We start from the raw sequence: 21,537 nt of genomic DNA, 5'->3' as shown, positions 1-21,537 counted from the left end.
CTTGCATAAAGTCCAATCACGTTCGGTTTCAGGCCCCTTTGACCCCTGGATTAGACTTCGATACTACATCATTTGATAGCTATACTGTCTGTCGGTAAGACGGCTAAATAACCAACCGCATCGACCTTAATGTTTTGAACTTCCTTTGTCTCGTTCCTCGTTCGTGACATCTTCCTGTGGTCTGCCAGCTAGGTACTCCTCACTGCGTCAATGGCTTTGCCACTGGACAACGTCGGTCCTGTCACGACGGTTTTCACCGGGCCATCAACATGTCTCTCCACAACTTCCTTCATCGGAAGTGGCATTGCGGGGTTTTACGTCGCGGCCTTTTGGGAAGAGGCCACTGAGTGCTATCCACCGGGCACTCAGTCACTGGATCTGCATACGGTCTACTACTATTCGCCCGGCATATGTCCCAGCGGATGGGCACCTGTGGCTTCTCTGGAAAGCGATTTTCCAACAACAGCATCTGACTACTCGCAGAAGGCGTTAGCTCCAAAAGGAACGACGGCTTGGCTGTGCTGCCCCTCGTGCGTGTAGATCTGGTCCTTTCTTCTGAATATCCATCTCACATCTCGTGCAAACAGAGGTTTCACTCCTGATAGGCCATGGGCGTCAACAAATTGGGCCAACACAAGGGACTGCGCTTCAACCATACCACGGCACTCGACCATGACGAACGTCTGGGTGACCACTGAGCCAGTTGGGGCCTTGTCCGACATCATAGCGAGCACGAGGCTGATGGTCTTGGCCAAGGGAATACCGATAATGTGGCAGGAGAGTGACAGCGAAGTCGTCAACTGGTGGAAGACCGCCAACCCGCTTCTCGCCGCACTGACAACCACATCCTCCACATCCCCAACCGGTCAAACGATATTTCGACCGGTGACTGAACCAGGTGGTCCAGTATCGACAATTTCGGGGAGTACAACACCATCGAGCACCTCCGAGCCACAGCCCGCGATCCAATCCTCCGACCTGTCGACCGGGGCCAAAATCGGAATTGGTGTCTCGATAGGAGTAGCCATGATTGCAGTTGGGATAGCGGTCTATTTCTTCATCCGGTTCATGCGTGCATCAAAGTCGCCACCACCTCCACATGATGTTCCAAAAGACCAGGAGAAACACATGGGGAGATTAGAAATGGAAACCAGGGCAAATGCACATGAGTTTGAGGCTCCCAGGCAGGTATTTGAACTTCCCACCGCGACAAGATATTGAGGCGGCCGACAAGATGTGTTGTGCTAGTGGCCTAGGCAAGCCACTGGCCGCGAAAATAAGGGCCAAAAGGCCAGAAATTGGTTGACAATGGGTATTACAATATTGGTTGTTGGTTGTTCAGTTCAAAAGTAAACAAATAGGAAATTCCACCTTAAGAGCAACCGAATTTGGGTCTGGTGAAAAGGCGGGCCCTTTGTCAGGTGCTCCACAAAATGTCATAAAAGGAAACAGTAAAAGAAAGCAAAAACATACAACACTAGGGATTCCCCAGCAGTCACTCACCTGATCACTGATCCGGCCGCCATACACCATGGCTGGGAGATGCAAGACTCCAAAGACTAACCTCTCTCAAACTTAAGGCAATAACAGAAGCTGTGAGGCTGTCACTTGAACCTAGAGTGCTGGCCGTGGACCCACTCATTGTTCAAGTACTTGGTTGGCCTAGCTAGTGCAGGGCGGGCTGGCAGCTGGTGAGGCCGGTTGCCCAGCTACTGAGATGGGCCACCTCGTTAAGTCATCAATGTGCTCTTCTATGATCGCTTACCCAGGTCGGCTACCATGCTCAGTTCGATTTTGGACTGCCTTCCGGTTCTCAAGACACAAACCATACAATCACTACGCACCGGACTCTTCCTTGTCGGTATTGCCTCAGCATTGATCACCGCCCTTCTCAGTCTTGGGGGTATATCTACTCTTCTGACCGCTTCCGTGTAGGATAACGAATAACAGCAACATCACCAGTTATCCCATGCAGACGTCACATTCGCCCGAGCTGGGTGACCAAAGGTCGCACATGCAGCCATGCCTGTCTCGAACCAATGTCAAGAGTCCTGGATATTTGCCAACTGGTTTGTCTTTCACCCATTGGTCATTTGGCCTGCACCGACATGTGCAATTTCAATAAAACAGCGGCGGAGATTTAGATAACAATTGTTAAACCCTTCCACAAAACAGAACCATGTTCTCCCTGCTAGGTTTCCCTGGGACTGTTTGTTCCTGCAGAACCAGACGATAGAGATATTCTCTTGGTCCTGGCTTTTCTAACCGACCCGTCTTCAGCCGACTGATCAGAACAACAAATTCGCTAAGGTAGCCATTTACCACATATTTTATCGAAAGTTTCCCTTGCCAACGGACACGCGCTGTACATCATGGCTGACCCGGGAAATCCGGACGTCGTACAAACACAATGGTCGATTGACAACACACCTTTCAAGACAGCCGGCTTCTTTTGAAGCCTGTTTCGTGCGTCGCAGCAAGAGGACTTGCAAAGCTCGGCGGTCCTCGCTCTCGAAGCACTCGGGTCGAGTATCATTGTTCACCCTGACAGGATCAGTGACGGAATGCAAGCTTTGTCGAGCAGAGGCCAAAATGAGAGACTAGGTAGCTTTTTGGTCAACATTGGAGTCAGCTCATGGGGAATCTCTCAGTTTATCCGAAAGCACGCACCCCGCTATGTCACTTCCTTCCTTTCGGCAACAAGCCTCAAGGCGTTCCTGACCGACGCAGAGATCGGTGATGTATTCTACGACAAGCTTGTCCACCAGGGCCTCACCAAAATCCCGGAGCTACGATGTTCTCGAAGTCAACTCACAAATGCCATTGGGGCTACCGCCGATTACAGCGATCAACTTATTCCTGTCGATATCGTCGATTCAGTGGTAATCATACTGCGGAACTCGGGTTTGCATGTTCAAGATATGAGAAGGGCTTTTGGAACACCAAACTCAAAGGAGCTGGCGCGTATCCTCTCTCTGGTCTTCGGGTCAATTCAGGATGAGGAGGTTGAGTTTGTCACGTTGGAAGGGTCATCGAATTGCACCATCAATGCCTCAGCCTTTCTTTGGCTCAATGGAGATGATGTGCAACTTACCGTGGGCGATCGGACTATCATAGCAGTGGCACAACCAAATATACTCATCAATATCCCGACAGGCGGTGAGAGAGGGAATGCTTGGGTGGTACAGGAGTGGAGGGAAGGGAAAGCGCTCTCGAATTTGATTGTAACGGGTGTCGCAAGTTCGGATAAGCCCATCGCAGCGAGCACTAACCCCGCAAAAGCCGCAAAACAAGCCATCAGCGCCCAGTATGGCCTCAGCGATGAGAAGATGGCGTACGTAGGCCAGCTCGCCACAGCTCTTGTGTTGGTAGCGGTGGAGAGAGGTATAATCTATGTCAACTGGGGGTTCCCGGGTTCAGCTCCAATGGAATGCAAACTTGGCGATCTCTGTCAGGATTGTTACCTTTCCAATGTAATGGAATGCATGGAGTGTTAGGGACGGACGGGCGACGAAACATGCGGCGCCGAACAGCTTGCAGACTACATCAAAACATGGACCGAAACCGGATTTCCGGGACTTGAGAAAGAGAAGATTGAATCCGGCCACCCCCTTATACAAACCTACTTCGAGAAGCTGAGTTGGATCCTGAACTTCATCGAGCAACGCAGGGCTGTGGACGCAGGAGAGGAAAAGCACAAACACGCCGGGCCTAGCACGATCGAGGCAGCCATCTATATCGCATCCCAGTCTTTCTACGGGTCGATCTGCTCTAAGTTCCCAAAAGTGAGGTTCTTTCGCACAGGTACCTGGACATCTATCCGTCAGGCTGGTATGGATCTACTGTACTGGGTAGTGTGGCACGAGGGACTCCGAGATTGCACTGATCTACCAGTGCCTATCGCGGATCTGCGCCGACTTCCTGAGAGCGTAACACTTGGCTCACTCCACTGTTCCTGTATGGCTTCTCTAGTACCTGGCGTGGAGGTTTTCGGCTATAATTCTACGAGATCTGCGAACTTTACGGCTGGCATAGAGACCAACGACCTTGCCGTCGCCAGTAACGGGTATGTCGCTTGGCTGCCCCAGCTGCGATGCATTTCTACCAACCCACGCACGGCGATGGCTGTCGAAATCAGCTCGGGGTACCGGCAAAGACTTGGTGAGGATCAGGATTCCCCGTAGGGTAATCTTATTAAAATCTAGGAGGGAGAGGAGGATTAATTTGATATTGGTGTGAAACACAATGCTTCCGACCCAAAAGCCTCTGCTCTCTTCCGATTGAACCCAGTCGACGAACATGGATCCTATTCCGGGATGCCTTCCCTGAGTGACACTAAACAGTTGGAAGCCAAATACTTCCTGTCCTACAAAGGTAGAGTCCTCCAAATAATAACACAACTCCACCAAGCAAACACCGATCGCTCTACTTCGGTTAACTGGATTCATTCAGCAGATGCGGTCGCTGGGGCGACACATCTACACAATCAAACGATCCCGGCCTTTGCGGAGAAGCAGCTAACTTTGCGATGGCACGAGCAGAACGTGTGGAACTCCATCGGCGTGGTAGCTACCAATGAGGCGGGCCGGGAACCGCTCAATGGCGAGCTAAATAGGAGATATGCGAACATCTATCAAGGGACACATCGAGGTTACGGAAACATCATTGAAATGGATGGCTGCGAGAAGTCACGCCGTCATCGAGAGTCGTACGAGTGGATAGAAATACCCAAGAGAAAAGCCCCTCGCTGTCGGTGTTGTCTCATGAATAAGGAGGTGTTGAGGAAGCTTCCGCAGCCTCATCAATCTCGTTCCAAGCACCCAATGGCGAACAAACTCCAGCTCAGACACAGGGTTTCGATGATAAGAGGGCTGTCCGGTGCGCCGTGTTCACAAGATAGAAAATCGTATGCATCTGAGTGGCTTTGAGCAAGATAGAGGTCGGTGGAGATATCAGCTGCTCTTGGCAGGACGTGGCGGCCATCAGGGTCCTTACCCGAGCACTCCTGCCAAGTGACCAGCTCCCGACTTCCGACCTCCATCTCCTGAGTGCCGACCTCCATCTCCTGAGTCCCGACCGGAGTCCACGACGCTGACTGCAAATCATCAACTTCATTCGATGCTTCCGTGTGAAGTTGTGCAACCCGCCAAGAAGGCACCACATTGCAGCTGCTATCCAGAAATCCAGAACACGAAAACGCCATGGTTCCATGCAAGCTCCCATCGGTTGTTCTGCATTCATTGGTACTGCTCACATCACAACCGTTGGCCACAGGGGTCTAACGAGCCATCTACTCGCTCAAACGTGCTCAGTGTGGGCCCACCCCATCTCCCCCCATCTCGGTCAAGCCAGGGTGAGTCCATGATGTTCACCAGTTATCATCATATTTGCTGCAGCATACACCTATCACAACATGCTCATTCTCCATCCACAACAGATAGTGCTTCAGGAGTTGATGGTTTCTTTGACCCAACAAAGAACACTTCACGTCTTACGAAAGCGCCACCCTGTTGTGTTTAAAACAAGGTATTAATGTGGTGCTTGTCCGCCGCTGATTGCCCGCCCCAACAGCCTCTTTCTTTCCTGGTACACTTTCTCGAGAGGCGTTCTTCCCTCTCAACCTTATTTGGACCTGCCCTGGGGACCCCACCCTCGAAAGAATTACCACAAAACCGTATCCAGCTCAACTTTTGACCACCAATCCATCTGCTGATCAATTTTGACTCAGTTTTGTTACAGCTTCAATCTTGCTACGGCCTCACTTCAGACACAAACAACAGTTAATATTCCGCATCCACACACCCAAAATGGACCACTCCAACCACGACATGACACCCACCTCAACCATCACCAGTGTGATCGCCACGACAACCTCGACCGCTGCTGCTGCGGCAGCCGGCGGCGGCCATGGCCACGGCGGCGGCACCGGTTGCAAAATTAGCATGCTCTGGAACTGGAACACGATCGACTCCTGCTTCATCTCCTCGTCGTGGAAAATCACCTCAAACCAAATGTTTGGTGGGTCATGTGTCGGCGTTTTGTTGCTCGCCATCACGATGGAAGCCTTGAGGAGGTTGACGAAGGAGTATGACCGGTACCTGGTCAAGAAACATCGTGAGGCATTGGCTGGGCAGCACAATGTCGACGTTACACAGGGGTACAGGCCGAAGATCTGGGAGCAAGCGGTCAGGGCAGCCTTGCACATGGTACAGTTTGCGGTGGGATACTTTATCATGCTGTGAGTTTGATACCACCTTTCTCTTGGTTGGGTATTTTGGGTGGTGAGCTAACAAGAACTCGGGACCACAGGTTGGCGATGTACTACAATGGGTACATCATTATATGCATTTTTCTTGGGGCATATCTCGGGTCCTTCATGTTTCACTGGGAGCCACTCGGTGCGCGTGATGCGTGAGTCCTGCTTCTTTTTTGTTGTTGTTCGCCTACCTCGCACCATGTGCAGTCTCGCTAACAACTCACAGCGTGGGACAAACAACTGCCACGAAGGACCCCACACTTTGTTGCCATTGACCAAGCATGGCGAGGTGTTGACTGGTTTATTTTTGATACATTGGACATGGATACGAAGTAGTTATACGATCAGGCAGGATGGTCACAGCGAAGAGTTGAAGTTTTACGACGACGGGATCATGAAGGGGTGTTGGGTACAGCGTGGAGTTGTTTCAATACCAAAATAATGTCTCACCAATCAACACTTTACTGCCTTGTGCAGAACTGAAAATCGATCGCTTCTCATTTCGTGAAGGGGAAGAATATCTGCTCGCTGCCAACCGCATGGTACCTCGTATGACAAGGCATCGCCCCGTGGCTTGGCAACCGATCGGGTGCTTCCCCTGAGGTGTTGATTGGACCAAGGGGTGGATATCGTGTGTTGATTGTTATGATATCATGCTGAGTCATCCTGATCTGGTTAGACCGAAATTGGATACCCACCCGAGACAGGAAGTCGATAAATAAATCCGAGGGGAATGTGGGGGAAACATGAACAACAACAACTTGAGCAATCAACACCCCTAAGCAACACATGAGCTTTCCCGTCGACAACACAGCAGGAAACAACAACGCAAACACCATGGCATCAGATCCTCGCCTGATCTACTACGACATCGCCTTTGCCGTCCCCCGCGAAAAAAACACCGCGGCCCCCAACCCCTGGAAGGCCCGCTACGCCCTCAACTTCAAAGGCGTCCCCTACAAGACAGAATGGGTGCAGATGCTCGACATCACCAAAGTCCGCAAGGGGCTCGGGGCGTCGGCCTGCCGGAAATTCGCCGACGGGGCTGATTACTACACTCTGCCGGTGCTAAAAGACAGCACAACCGGCGCGATTGTCGGCGACTCATTCGACATTGCGCTCTACCTTCAGGAGACGTTCCCCGACTCTGGGTCCGGGGATTTGTTTCCCGAGCAGCCCGACCTGAATTATGTCTGTCCTGGCGCGGAGGAGGTCTTGATTCCGCTGAGCAAGAGGGAGGATGTTCAGCACAAGGACTATTCCAAGTTTAACACGAATGTTGATTGGGCGTTCACCCTGCACACGGCGTTGATGGCGTCGGGGATGAAGTGGGATAAGGAGTTTGAACAAGGAATCAAAGACGAATTCGTGAGACGGCTTGGGGCGAAATCGTGGGAGGATATGGGGGTTTATGGGGAGAAGAGGGTGCATATGTTGGAGTCGCTGAAACAGACATTAACGGGCCTGGCGGGGTTGTATAAACGGAATGAAAACGGGCCCTTTCTACTTGGGGACAGGGCTTCGCATGCCGATTTTATTGTGGGAGGGTGGCTGAGGTTCATGGAGAGGACGTTGCCTGCGGACGAGTGGAAGCAGGCCGAGGGGTGGCATGATGGGGTTTTTGGCAAGTTGCATGCGGCATTGCAGGAGAGGTTTGGGGATGTCAAATAGACGGTTGCATATGGGGAGTCAAAAAAGCATCACAACTTGCATCAGCATAAGTATCGATAACGGTGTTTCTCAAGAGGTTTCCATCTTTCAAATTGCCCCACTTCGGATATGACAACAATAACTCTATAAGCTCATCGCCAAATATCCGTACAAGTCTCAAAGGCAATAACCATGACTCAAACAATTCATATCAACCGGGGAGATTGGAGGTGCCGCTTAGTTGTAGTAGATACCCCACTCAACCGTGGCATGCCAGGGCTCTGCAAGTCGAAAGACCATGTTGTTAGCTCAAGATACCATACTCTGACAGGCAAGGGAATAGCAGAAAAAAAACGTGCCGCATTGCATATAACCCTTGGTGCCGACAAGCTCCTGGCTCTTGTCATCCTTCTTGGCAAACTGCTCAATCGACTTCTTGATAGCGATGCGAAAGTCCTCACTGCCAACATACGAAGGATAGTCGGTCTGGCTGACGATCTGGGCGCCGATGACACAGGTACCCGACGACGCAAAAGCACGCTGCTCCCACATGTGATCCAGGATCCTGTTTGGAAAGAAAGTACGTGTTTGTCAGCTTGCGAGACACAACTTGTGACGTGGAGCTGGCTGGGAGCAAACACACGGACGGCATACCAAGGGTCGGTTTTCCCGTCCAGACCGTTGTAGACGTCCCAGCAGTCCTTCACTAGGGGAGAGCCGTAGCTGAACTGGTCAATGACGGTGGTGTCTCCGCAGGCGTAGACTGTGTCGAGAGGGCCGCCGCCCTCGGTGGTGGGGCGAGGTTTGATGAGGCCGGTGGAATCGCCCAAGGCGTCGGTGACAGTGCCGCTGTAGGTATCCGTGGCACTGGACAGTGTGGTGCCTGTGGTGGAGAGCCCGATGCTGACGGAGGTTATGAGGGTGGTGTCGACCGCCGAGGTGGAGGTATCTGTGTCATGAGCATAGCCAGCGGTAACAAAGAGGCTACCGAAAGCCAGGACGTTGCTGGGGAATTGCATGATGGCAGATTGGGAACTGATTGTTTCGTTCTGAAAGCATGGAAGACAGCAAGTTCTGGAATGGAGACGAAAAGACAATGTCTTATGGACACTGGGAGGTAGTAGTCACCTTCCCTGTTGTGGTTACGCTGATTGCATTGTGACTTGTCTCGCGACACCTATCCGCGGCCACCAGATGCACCTGCTCCCAAATGCCTTGATGATGTTTGTTGCTCGGCTGAGTTACCTAACTCGCGCCTTCCCAGACGCAACATGTCCACCGCGAACATGTGTTCGCGGTGGAACCTTCCGAAGCTCAACTCTTCTGCTCAAAAGGTAAGTGCGATGTAGGCAAGGAAGATGATTATGATTGTGAAGAGGGCTGCCCTTTTTCTGAAGGAGTCACGCTGTCGACAACATCAACCGGCACTGCGCAACGCAAGTCACTACTTACCTTGAGGGTGGCACGTGCCGAACGTTAAACCGACCACCACGCTTCATCTCGCGCCCAGATACCTATATAGTCACACCCGGCAAAATTTTTGGCTCAGTCCATATTGGTCTCACAAGGTGAGCAAAAGGTGAGCGCAGTGAGCATTACCCTGAGCTGAAGTGGGTCCAAGGACCGTTCGGCTATACCTGCCGCAACCAAAACTAATCATGACTTCCGTTTTCTCCTTGCGCGTGCCAATAGCCCGTTATCAAACCCACTAGAACCACCATTTGTATTAAAATTGCAACTTTAGACATAAACGAACTTGTCCATTTTTTTTAACAGAAGAAGCTACTTATGAATTGCATATTCATAAACATTTAGTCAAATAGCTTTGAATACTACAACTCAAAGATCACGTAAAGACAGCGCGAATGTATATAGCAGACTACCTGTCCGTTGCCCGAGTTTCCATTTTGCCGTCCCTTTAATGGAGGAACATATACTAAGAAACATAAACAATAGGGGCACCTGGTGGATTAATTCAACAGGCGTATACTAACCTCAAGGGATAAGGGGCGTTAAACTTTAATAGCTATAGATCTATAGCACTATATAAACGGAGCAGCTATAGGCGCACCGCCCTCGGCCTACTTCCTTTAGGACCCCTGGCAAGTATATCGAGCTGAAAATATAAGTAGGGGGAAAGGAGAAAGGGCTAAGAGACCTACTTAGCAGGCAGAACTTATATTCGTATTACTAAGGATTCTCTTCCTATCGGTATTACCGATAACCCTATAATATCCGACTCTTCGTGGAAGAAAATAAAGCTATTAGTGAAATGGTAAGAAAACACACAAACCAACCACAACACCACAAATATACCCTCAACAGGGTCTCTAAATAAACACATCTGCGTAACAGTGGCTCGCTCGCAGGCCACACTCTATATAGGACAAAGAAAAGACACTATGGGCTCGCAGGCCACATAATAAGTACCGGATTGGCCTGATCAGAGGGCCAGAATTACCTACACGCGTATAAGGCACAAAATATAAAGAAATATAAGTCGATGTCCTATCTAAAATAGAATGTCCGAAGCAGACCGCTTATATATATAACCCCTGAACCCCCGAATCCTCCGAGAGCCCCACTTCCTTACTTAAACCCTCAGGCCTGTGGCCGCACTATCACGGTTCTGGAAGACAGTGGGGCCACGAGGGACTAATCAAGACTGGACCGCGCCGTCGAGCGGGGCTCACGGTCCAGAAGGGCAACGGACCAATAAAATGGGGACCGGGGACCGCGGTGGGGCTCACGGTCCACGGTCCGGCATCGGCCAATTAGGAGCGGACCGAGGACCGTCTATAAAATAACGGTCTACGGTCCACGGGTCTATATAAATAGAGAAACTGGCCGGCGTAGATAAACAGTTCCGTAGTATATAATATAAGTTATAATCGTTAGTACTTAAATTATTATAATAGAGATAAGCTATTATTATATACTATTTAGCTATACCGAACCGGGATTATTTAAAAGTACCTTTAACTAGTATCCCTTTTAGAGGTTCTAGATAGGGGTTCGTTATACGTTATATACTTACTTTAACTCTATTATAGATAAGTTAAAGGTGTTTTTTTACTACTATAACTAGACCTAAAAACGTTTAGATAAGAAGCGTCCCGCCTAACCTAAGCGCCAAAGGACCTTCTAATAAATCTATATTCTTTACCGTAAAATAGGTTTTTAAGCGTCTTAAAGAACTCGAGGACGAGGCTTAATAGACCTAAAAATAAGTTTTCGCTATTTCGATTACGTTTAAGACGGCTATTAAGTTCCCGGTACCGGAGCGCTATAAAGGAGAAAAGGTTAAGCTTAAAGGGTTCTTAATTTAGCTTAAAACCTATTTTTATTAATACCTAGACTAGTTTATTAGCGAAAAAGTAAAAGTAATTTTCGCGGCTATTAAGTTTAAGGATAGGGCTTTTATATAGTTCGAGCCTATCTTTAATAACTATTATAAATAAAAGCCGGAGGATTAAAAGAAGATTACTATAAAGTATTTCGAAAGCTACCGTACCTTTAAAGCTAAGCTTAAAAAGGTATTTAGGGAGTATAATAAGGTAAAATGTATGTAGGAAAGGCTTTTAAGCTTACGTTAAACGCGTTTAACGGCTAATTACGCGGCTTAGTTTAAGATCGATAGCCTATATAATACTATTAACGATAAAGGGTTAATATAGCTTTTTTACTATAGCCTTAAGGAAAAGGTAAAGGATAAATTATATAAAAAGTTAAGGCTTAATACTATCGATAAGTATATCGCTATAGCTATACGGATCGACGATTAGTAGTTCGAGTATCGTACAGAGAAAAGGAACTACGGTAAGGGTATCTACAGTAATAATTATAAAGGATACTTTAATAATAATTATCCTAATAATAAGTATAAATAGAAATATTTTAGTAATAGCTACTCCGGTACTATATACTTAGGACCGATAAACGTTAACGCTATATAGTAATAAAAGCCGTAAGGTCGGAGCTAAGGTAGAAATAACCTTAAATATTTTAATTACGGTAAGGCAAGATACTTTAAAAAGGACTATAGGGTACTTAGATAGCTCGGATAGAAAAAGAAGATTATATTAATTACTATATCGAAGGGACCGAGGGTTATAAAGGTAGTAGCTATCGGGTATTAATAAGGCGGAACGGTAAGCTCTAAGGAAGACTCTAACTAGTATACCGAATAAAAAAATATAAAGTTCTAAAAAATAAAAAAGCCCTAGAAAGGCTAAAGGTAAAGTATAAGGAAAGAGATTTTTAAATATAGGTATTATAGGATTAATTAATATAAATTACTACGGAAGTTACTACGGAGGTCGCTAAAGACAAGGGTTTTACGTAAGGACCTATTAGGTAAACGATACTAGAAAAGTAATATAGTAAGTACGGAATTACTATTTTATAAAATATATTATAGCTTATAAAGCTTTTATATAAAAGTTAGAAAAAGTACTAGAAAAGCAAAAAAGTCGCTAGTATTAGAATCGCGAAGTTATTAAAAGATATACTAATATTTATATAATATATACCTTATAAGGGAAATACGGTATAACTTTATTTTAGGTATCTAGAATATTAGAAAGTACTTTAGTTTTAATATATTATATATAAATATATAAAGTATTATTAAAGTAAATCGTTATACGGTATCACGGTTCTAGAAGACAGTGGGGCCACGAGGGACCAATCAAGACTAGACCGCGCCGTCGAGCGGGGCTTACGGTCCAAAAGGGCAACGGACTAATAAGATGGGGACCGGGGACCGCGGTAGGGCTCATGGTCCACGGTCCGGCGTCGGCCAATTAGGAGCGGACCGAGGACCGTCTATAAATTAACGGTCCACGGTCCACGGGTCTATATATACGGAGGAACTGGCCGGTGTAAATAGATAGTTCCGCAGTATATAATATAAGTTATAATCGTTAGTATTTAAACTATTATAATAGAGATAAGCTATTATTATATACTATTATTACGGTTCTGGAAGATAGTGGGGCCACGAGGGACTAATTAAGACTAGACCGCGCCGTCGAGCGGGGCTTACGATCCAGAAGGGCAACGGACTAATAAGATAGGGACCGGGGACCGCGGTGGGGCTTACGGTCCACGGTCCGGCATCGGCCAATTAGAAGCGGACCGAGGACCGTCTATAAGTTAACGGTCCACGGTCTACGGGTCTATATATACGGAGGAACTGGCCGGCGTAAATAGATAATTCCGTAGTATATAATATAAGTTATAATTATTAGTATTTAGATTATTATAATAGAAATAAGCTATTATTATATATTATTTAGCTATACTGGACTAAGATTATTTAAAAGTGCCTTTAATTAGTGTCCCTTTTAGAGGTTTTAGATAGAGGTTCGTTATACGTTATATACTTACTTTAACTCTATTACGGATAAGTTAAAAGCGTCTTTTTACTACTATAGCCAAACCTAAAAATATTTAAATAGGAGGCGTCCCGCTTAACTTAAGCACCGAAGGACCTTCTAGATATATACCCTTTACCGTAGAATAGGTTATTAAGCGCCTTAAAGAACTCGAGGATAAGGTTTAGTAAACCCGGAAATAAATTTTCGTTATCTCGATTACGTTTAAGTCGACTATTAAGTTCCCGGTGCCGGAACGCTATAAAGAAAAAAAGGCCGAGCTTAAAAGGTTCTTAATTTAATTTAAAACCTATTTTCGTTAATATTTAAATTAGTTTATTAACGAAAAGTCGAAGGTAATCTTTACGGTTACTAGGCTTAAGGATAAGGCTTTTACGTAGTTCGAGCCTATCCTCGACGATTATTATAAGTAAAAGCGGGAGTATTAAAAGAAGATTACTATAAAGTATTTCGAAAGCTACTATACTTTTAAAGTTAAGCTTAAAAAGGTATTTAGGGAATATAATAAAGTAAGGCGCGCGTAGGGGAGGCTTTTAAGCCTACGTTAAATATATTTAGCGGCTAACTACGCGGCTTAATTTAAAATCGATAGCTTACGTAATACTATTAACGATAAGGGATTAATATAGCTTTTTTACTATAGCTTTAAGAAAAAGGTAAAGGATAAGTTATATAAGGAGTTAAGGCCCGATATTATTGATAAGTATATCGCTATAGCTATATAAATCGATAATCGGTAGTTCGAATATTATATAGAAAAAAGGAACTATAATAAAGGTACCTACGGTAATAACTATAAGGAATACTTTAGTAATAACCGTTTTAACGATAAATATAAGCGGAGATATCTTAGTATTAACTACTCCGGTATTATATACTCGGGACCGATAGACGTCGACGCTATATAATAATAAAGGCTATAAGGCCGGAACTAGGGTAGAGATAATCTTAAGTATTTTAATTACGGTAAAGTAAGATACTTTAAAAAGGATTATAAAGTACTTAAACGGTTCGAATAGAAAAAGGAAATTACATTAATTACTATATCGAAGGGACCGAGGGTTATAAAGGTAATAACTATTAGGTACTAATAAAGTAAAGCGGTAAGCTCCGAGAAAGACTTTAATTAATACGCCGGATAAAAAAATATGGAGTTTTAAAAGGTAAAAGAAGCCCTAAAAAAGCTAAAGGCGGAGTATAAAAAAGAAGATCTTTAAATATAAGTATTATAGGATTAATTAGTATAGATCGCTATAGAAGTTACTACGGAGGTCGCTAAAAACGAGGGTCTTACGTAAGGACTTACTAAATAAATAATATTAAAGAGGCAGTATAGTAAATATAGAATTACTATTTTACAGAATATATTATAGCCTATAAAGTTTTTATATAAAAGCTAAAAAGAATACTAAAAAGGTAGGAAGGTCACTAATATTAAAATCGCGAAGTTACTAAAGGATATATTAATACCTATATAGTATATACCTTGTAAGGAAAATACGGTATAGCTTTATCTTAGGTATCCGGAGTATTAAAAAGTACTTTAGTTTTAATATATTATATATAGATATATAAAGTATTATTAAAGTAAGTCGCTATACGGCTACTAGCCGGTATATAAAGTAAGTAAAGAAAGTAAACTATAGTTAATTAAAAGGATTATAGTCTAATAAAAAAAGGCCTAATAGGAGGACCTAAACGATTATATTTTATAAAAGGTTTAAGACCCGGTTAAATTAAAGAATAGCCTTTAAGTTATATAGATCGCACTAAGGTATATAAAGTACTACGTCGAATATATAAAGGGATCTCTAAATAATAGTATTAGTAAACGGTAGTACGGAAATAAATTTAATTTCGCTATAGTTCGTATATTAAACCCGTATATTATAAAAGAAAAAAAAGGAATAGATAATTATATAAGGTCTATTTCCCACGTAAAAAGTCTATAAGAAGATACTATCTTTAAATATTATAGTCGAAGGAAAAATAATATTAATTATATTCGATATTATAGATATAGGACCCTCGAAGGATATAATCCTAGGGTAATTATAGTATAAAGATTATAACCTAAATATCGATTAAAAGGATAGTAGCTACTTACAACTAAAAAAGCTTTAAAAGTATCTAATTAATAATAGAAAATCAGGAGCACGTACGGAGTAAAGTGCAGGACGAGCACCTTTTACAATACTACCGTAAGGAGTATAGAAAGTAATAGTATATTTTATTAATATAGGCGGTAAGATCGAAGAAATAAGGTTAATAACGTTAGTAAAGATATCGGAGGTTAATAAATACGTTTACTATAATAACGTAAAGAAGGGTAAGAAAAAGGCGGTACCGGTAAAATATCGAGGATACTTAACCTTTACGGCTAAATATCTAAAGGGGCTTTTAAAGTAAAGACCGTAGAACTACGAAATTAAGTTAAAAGAAGGAGCTAAGCTACGGCTATTTAAGGTTTATTATACTAACGATAAATAAAGTAAGGAGCTACGGAAATATTTAGACGAAAACTTAAAAAAAAAATATATTAGGAAATTGTTGAAGTAGGTGCTATTGAGGCCTGTAAATATAGGCTCAAATAGCTATCGGCGCAGTACACTGAGAGCGAAGAAGACTCTGACTGCAGCATTCGACAGTTGCCGTGGCACTGAAGGAAGGAGGATTACAGGGCGGCGCCCTGTAATATATAGAAGAGAATCACTGTAACATAGGCTTGTGAGGCACTGATGAGTGTGGTGAACCAGTATATTGATTGAACCTTATAGACTAAAAAAAATACCACAGTGGATAGGGTGTGAGGCAGAGGTCTTATAGGCCATCGGCCTATTACTTGCTCCCGAGGGTGATTCCGTTCCCGGGCCTGAACGCGCGTTTCCTGGGCCCGAACGCCCGCTAAATGCGCTATCCAAATATAAGGTTACAGGCCACGTTGCCGCTACCGTTTGGCCACTGCAGGCCACGTTGCTGCTACCGTTTGACCACTGCAGGCCACGTTGCCGCTACCGTTTGACTACTGCAGGGCACCGGCCTTAGCGCTCGGCCTTCCGGGACCTCGGATTGCTTCCGGAGGCCGAGCCTCCGCTCCGGCAACCGCAGTCCCTAAACACTGCTGATTCAAGCCATCGTATTGCCTCTGAGGCCCTGTAATATACAGGGCTCAGATACACTGTAAAATCCACAAACAAAAGCTGTATTTTAACAATATATAATAATAATTCGATAGCTATATAATCGTAGACTCGTATCGTAAAAATAAAGATCGAAATATATTATCCGGATATAGTAAACTATAAAAACGAAACTAAAAAATATATTCTAGCTACTCTACTTGGCGACAGTAGCCAAAAATAATAGCGTATATAGATACTCTGTACTAAATAGTAGTTACCGAGCCTAAGTATAGTCTTTCATTAATATTAAAGCGTTTAAGTATCGACCTTAGCTTTTCTAAATAAAAGCAAGGTTATTTATACTCGTTAACGTATCTAGGTAATCGGCCCCAAGCTTAGTCTTACGAGTCTCTATAGCCCATAGGGATATACCGTTATAACTATTTTAAATAAATAGGGAATTAGAACTCCCGTTTATAACGTACAGTAGTATACGGCAAAGTGCTACCTTAATAAATTTTAATTAATTCGGGACCCCGTATTCCTACGTGTGTTACCTAGCTACCAATCCAATAACGCCCGGTATAAAGGGTCGAGGAACTAAAGTAAGGGAGCCCGCCGAGACTCATAATACCGCGGTTAGCCGTCCTATATCTCTCCCGAGCAACAGCAGCATCTCGGAACAGATTACCTATCCTCCTCTGCCCCTGCATACCCCTCATCGCGATCGGTCAAAGCCCGCTAGAGTTCTTAGATCCGTTACCCTTATAACTATGCGGTAAGATAAATCCCAACACCAGACAATCGCGGCGCGCTATCTGCTCCAGCTTCTAATCGTTTTATTCCTGCAGGCCGCAAACATCCTAGTCCATCTGTCGCGCCCACCCCTCCGCCCTTTCTCTCCTCCGGCCGAGCCTCGGCGGTCCCGAACCATACGCCTCCTGGAACGTGACGATGCCGGCGGGATCCGCCTAACGAAGGACCTGCCCAGCAACAGAGTCCCGCCATACGCGGTGCTTTCACACACGTGGGGGCCCGAGGAGGAGGAAGTCGGCTACAAAGATCTAGAGGACGGCAGAGCCGCAAGCAAACCCGGCTACGACAAGATCCGGTTCTGCGCAGATCAAGCCGGGTGTGACGGGCTGAAATTCTTCTGGGTGGACACGTGTTGTATCGACAAGTCCAACAGCTCCGAGCTTCAGGAGGCGATTAACTCCATGTTCAGGTGGTATCGCAACGCGGCCAAATGCTACGTCTATCTCGCGGACGTCTCAACATGCAAGCGAGACGCCGACGGCGTCCCTAGTTGGACATGGGCTTTTCAGAAATGCAGGTGGTTTGCTCGAGGATGGACCGTCCAAGAGCTCATCGCCCCGACATCAGTGGAATTCTCTTCAAGGGAGAAGGCACGTATTGGGGACAGGAACTCCCTAGAGCAAATGATCCGGAGCGTGACGGGAATTCCCCTCGAGGCCCTCCGAGGTAATCCATGGCTTCCTCTACCTTCTTAAAGAGAGTCCCAACGGTCCGATTTCCAGGAGGAAATCCGTGTGTGAAAAATCCCCTCAGTCGCCCCTTTAACAGATCCTCTCGGGGCAGCGCCTTTCCTCTCTTCGTTCCCACCACGACGAGACCAAGACCGTACAAGCGGCGAGCACAGCAGTTGTCAAAATGGCAATCCAAATCTCTCGGTGGATTCGCAACTCAAACCCCTTGCCACTACTAGTTGCTGCCTCGCTGGTGTTGTCAAACCACACCAAGGTGGTACTGAAGAACGACTACGATTAGCCAGGTTAGCATCGCGGCATTACCGACTTCCTATAACCAAAAAACAATGTAGAGAACATACCATAACCAGGTTTGCAGGCAAGTACAACATGGCAATGACCGTCGCTATTCGCATCGTCCGGGAATCTTGACGAGTTTTATCAGCGAGCGAGACCATGAGCTTAGTTTCGACCGATTGGGCGTAGGAAATTCGCGTCAGCTCCATACTACTGTGGTGCATAAGCTCTTGTCCGTGAAGCCTCAGGATGTCGTCATACTTGAAGAAGATTATGGTTACCACCGATATACTACATCCGAACGGACAAGTCTTACCATCAGCCTAATATTATCCGCAAGACTCAACAGTTTCCGTGTGGTTTCCTGATGGTTCTTGAGCTCCCCAGACAGGCTTCGAAGCTCCCGTTGAAAGCCACTTTGGGTGGACACAGAGAGGTTGCAGGCCTGGGCAAAGTCCTCTGCGTGCACCTTTATAGCAGACACGGTACTTAGTGTGTTCTTCAGGATCGAGCGGGTGTGGTGCAGCTTCTGTTGTAGCTGGTGAACCTGCTGCTTGGACAAGAAACTAAGCCCAAACTCGCCATACGGCTTGCAGATCGCTATATTGCTGTCCTGTCCGTCGCGACACGTTAGCTTGAAAGGGCTCTACAATGCCCGAATACACTGACGACTTTGAATCAGGGCAACAGCAGACGTACGAAAGTTCGTAGTTTTTCGGCAATGTAGTTAAGATACCCCCTCCAAGATGGGGTGGAAGCAGCGAGGTACCGGATATGTAGGCTCATAGGATGTGACATGTCGGTCGGTTTACCGCTTTTCAGGCCCGATTGGAACAGCAGTGGAGGCTGTATGACGACCCAGCTCGACCGTCCGGTCCGGAAGGAGTACTTCTGATGAATGGCGGACTGGCGGCAAGACCACGGATCTTCGAGGTCACGTCCGTGACGTTCGAAATGACGGATGTTGTAGCAGAGGGCTTGGATCGCCTTTCAGCCTCTCTGCGAGGAAACAAAGATGGAGCTACATACCAAACACCGGATTGTCTTCCGTGGTCCTGCTGCGTCTGTTCCGCAACGCTCTGCCGGGGCTCGAAGGCGAGAAATGGCTGTAGCACGCCATGAAGTCTTCGTCCGAGGACAAAAACTTTCTTCCTAACCCCGAAACAAACCTCAGAAACTGTGGCGTGATCTGCTGTGAGACGTATATCCGTCGAAACATCTCAAGCGTGACATCTATCCGGCTCCACGAGTTCAAGCGATGTAAAATCCTACAGAGCAACGCATCAGCCATCAAACGTATACGTGTGCAGAACAGTCCCCTACAATATCCTGGAGGAGCCCAGCGGTAGCGTCTTCTGCAGGTTTTTATTGCCACGCTCAGCGGAAGCCCAATACCAAGGTGGAAGGGGGTCGCATACGGCCAAGGCTGCGTTCAGCTCGTCCGTCGTAGACGCCGCCCGCCCTTGCACGTTCGCCTCGCCGCCAGACGTGCGGGATTCACGCGTCGCAGGCGGCGGCGCACGGATTATTTCGACTATCTCCAGTCTACAATTGCCATCCTGCGTGATGAATATGTCAGACAGTTTAGCTTCCAGCTCCGTCCAAATATGCTCAAGGCCATGTTCACGGAGCATGTCGCGGAAGAAGTCAAGAGGACTTGAGCTCAAGCCCTCGTGGCAAGAAACACTCCTCTTGGCCATAGTGAAGCTGCAGCGAATGCCGCCGTCTTGAGAACAAATTTTAGACTGTAGATTATACCGTCTCACTCGCCTGGAGAAGAGGGGAGCCCTGGCTAGTTTTGTACTCTCGCCGCTTTCCTGCACATCGACCATGCGTGGCGGCAGTGCAAAGTGCCCGGTTCCACCCTGAGGCTCCCATTCGGCAAATCAACCTATAAATGAGCGCCACGCGTGGGAAGTGCAAAGTGCCCGGTTTCGCCTCCAGGCTTCCATCCACTGCGGTAGATCGGCCTATAACTGAGCGCGTCTGCAACTTTGCATCTGTTTTGCAAACTGCTTCCAAACCCCACAAACCTTGTGGACTGCTTGATCAACTATTCATTCCCATTATTTTCGCTCTAACCTACAACTAACATGAGCGAATTGACCCATCTGGAGGCAAGATATGTGGTCCAATCCAGGCTGGAAGACCTCCTTCAAAGACTATTCGGAGATGGATCAAACTACAGTGTGCAGGTGCCGTACTTGTGACAAACCCGATCTGTGCTCGATTGGTGCTGACATTTCTTAGAGCCAAGGAGACAAGATAGAAGTCTCGGCACCTAGAAAATTGACAGACGTAGGTCAATGCACCAGACTGGCCGGCATATATGGTCCAGTACACGTGCTGAACGCTGTTTGCGCAGACTGAAATCGAGTCTATCATGCTGATTCAATGACGATGGGACCAGTGTAGCTCTCCGGAGCACCCGACTGTATCTAGGCGTAGCAGCAAGGGCAATATATCATCCTTCAAGATACTCTATTCTAATGATACCTTTGGAGTCAGGCGGTGTAAGCCGAGACGACTACCTTTCCTCGCTTTTCTAGTAGTGTGAGGCATATCGCCTTTTAAACAAGCTACCATGTGTGTTGACAGCCGTGATGGTTCGCCCGACGAGCCTGCATTTCTGATGGGGTCGGCGGAGCCACACGCAACCACGGAAACAATATCTATTTGGCCGGCTGTGCTGGGCGTGGCACGAAGCAAGTCTCGTACCATAGACCGGCTGGGCAAGAGCAGGCGTGAACGTCGGCAGGGCACGATCACCTTCCAACTAGTCCGCAGGCACATTTCTTACACGTGGCATTCTTGCTTGGCAAGTGCAAAGGGCGGCTTTCTTGAAATGCGTATGCGGCTACATTATCGATGACGCCAATGTTGGATGCCTTGCCCAATGCTGTATAACCTACCAGGTAGCGAGTAGTTAAATAGAGCACCCGCGCAACCGAGCAACGACTTGCTCTCCAAACTGGAGGAGAAGATCCTTCCCTCTGGATTCGTTAAACTCCGATCCGCCAAAATCACACTGAATGCAGCGCCTGACCGCCTCGCAGTACTCCCTTCCCATGTGTTGCCGGAGCCGAGGGATGTAATTGGTGAGGAGTTTCTGGCGCCTCTCCTCGTAAGAACCCGTCAACTTCTTTGTTATCTCGGTGAACGGCGTCCAGAAGCCGATCTCCATCAATATTATCCCGAGACTGTAGTAGTCGAACTCGGGCCGGTATCCAAAACGCTCCTTGAGGTATGTAGGGTGTTGGTAGTACCTAGAGTCGGAATCTTCGACTCCCGACGTGAGGGCAATCGGTTCGTTTGGGCGGCTGTGG

At 46.5% G+C, this 21,537-nt stretch overlaps 6 protein-coding genes across 6 annotated transcripts; 5 read left to right on the top strand and 1 right to left on the bottom strand.

The window, feature by feature from the left end:
* Window positions 1-2,564: 2,564 nt before the first annotated feature.
* QC764_310430 (uncharacterized protein) lies at window positions 2,565-3,497 on the top strand (the record flags this gene model as incomplete). Its single annotated transcript, XM_062946156.1, has 1 exon — window positions 2,565-3,497. One exon carries the CDS (start codon window positions 2,565-2,567, stop codon window positions 3,495-3,497), a length of 933 nt encoding a protein of 310 aa, XP_062802218.1.
* A 624-nt stretch (window positions 3,498-4,121) lies between these two features.
* On the top strand, window positions 4,122-4,579 carry QC764_0058420 (uncharacterized protein; the record flags this gene model as incomplete). The annotated part of the gene is made up of 2 exons (XM_062940479.1): window positions 4,122-4,180; window positions 4,456-4,579. The coding sequence occupies 2 exons, from the start codon at window positions 4,122-4,124 to the stop codon at window positions 4,577-4,579; spliced, it is 183 nt and encodes a 60-aa protein (XP_062802217.1).
* A 1,228-nt stretch (window positions 4,580-5,807) lies between these two features.
* CTR3_2 (Copper Transporter integral membrane protein that functions in high affinity copper transport) lies at window positions 5,808-6,592 on the top strand (the record flags this gene model as incomplete). Its single annotated transcript, XM_062946157.1, has 3 exons — window positions 5,808-6,238; window positions 6,310-6,398; window positions 6,483-6,592. The coding sequence occupies 3 exons, from the start codon at window positions 5,808-5,810 to the stop codon at window positions 6,590-6,592; spliced, it is 630 nt and encodes a 209-aa protein (XP_062802216.1).
* Window positions 6,593-7,045: 453 nt separating this feature from the next.
* QC764_310450 (uncharacterized protein) lies at window positions 7,046-7,927 on the top strand (the record flags this gene model as incomplete). The annotated part of the gene is made up of 1 exon (XM_062946158.1): window positions 7,046-7,927. The coding sequence occupies one exon, from the start codon at window positions 7,046-7,048 to the stop codon at window positions 7,925-7,927; it is 882 nt and encodes a 293-aa protein (XP_062802215.1).
* A 288-nt stretch (window positions 7,928-8,215) lies between these two features.
* QC764_310455 (uncharacterized protein) lies at window positions 8,216-8,925 on the bottom strand (the record flags this gene model as incomplete). Its single annotated transcript, XM_062946159.1, has 2 exons — window positions 8,216-8,471; window positions 8,561-8,925. 2 exons carry the CDS (start codon window positions 8,923-8,925, stop codon window positions 8,216-8,218), a joined length of 621 nt encoding a protein of 206 aa, XP_062802214.1.
* Window positions 8,926-17,200: 8,275 nt separating this feature from the next.
* On the top strand, window positions 17,201-17,938 carry HNWD (Vegetative incompatibility protein HET-E-1; the record flags this gene model as incomplete). The annotated part of the gene is made up of 2 exons (XM_062940478.1): window positions 17,201-17,205; window positions 17,419-17,938. The coding sequence occupies 2 exons, from the start codon at window positions 17,201-17,203 to the stop codon at window positions 17,936-17,938; spliced, it is 525 nt and encodes a 174-aa protein (XP_062802213.1).
* Window positions 17,939-21,537: the final 3,599 nt, after the last annotated feature.

Source organism: Podospora pseudoanserina, chromosome 3 (assembly GCF_035222485.1).
Source record: "Podospora pseudoanserina strain CBS 124.78 chromosome 3, whole genome shotgun sequence".
Lineage (NCBI taxonomy): Eukaryota > Fungi > Ascomycota > Sordariomycetes > Sordariales > Podosporaceae > Podospora > Podospora pseudoanserina.
Note: the sequence above shows the minus strand (reverse complement) of the source record. Positions and strands in the feature narration are given on the sequence as shown.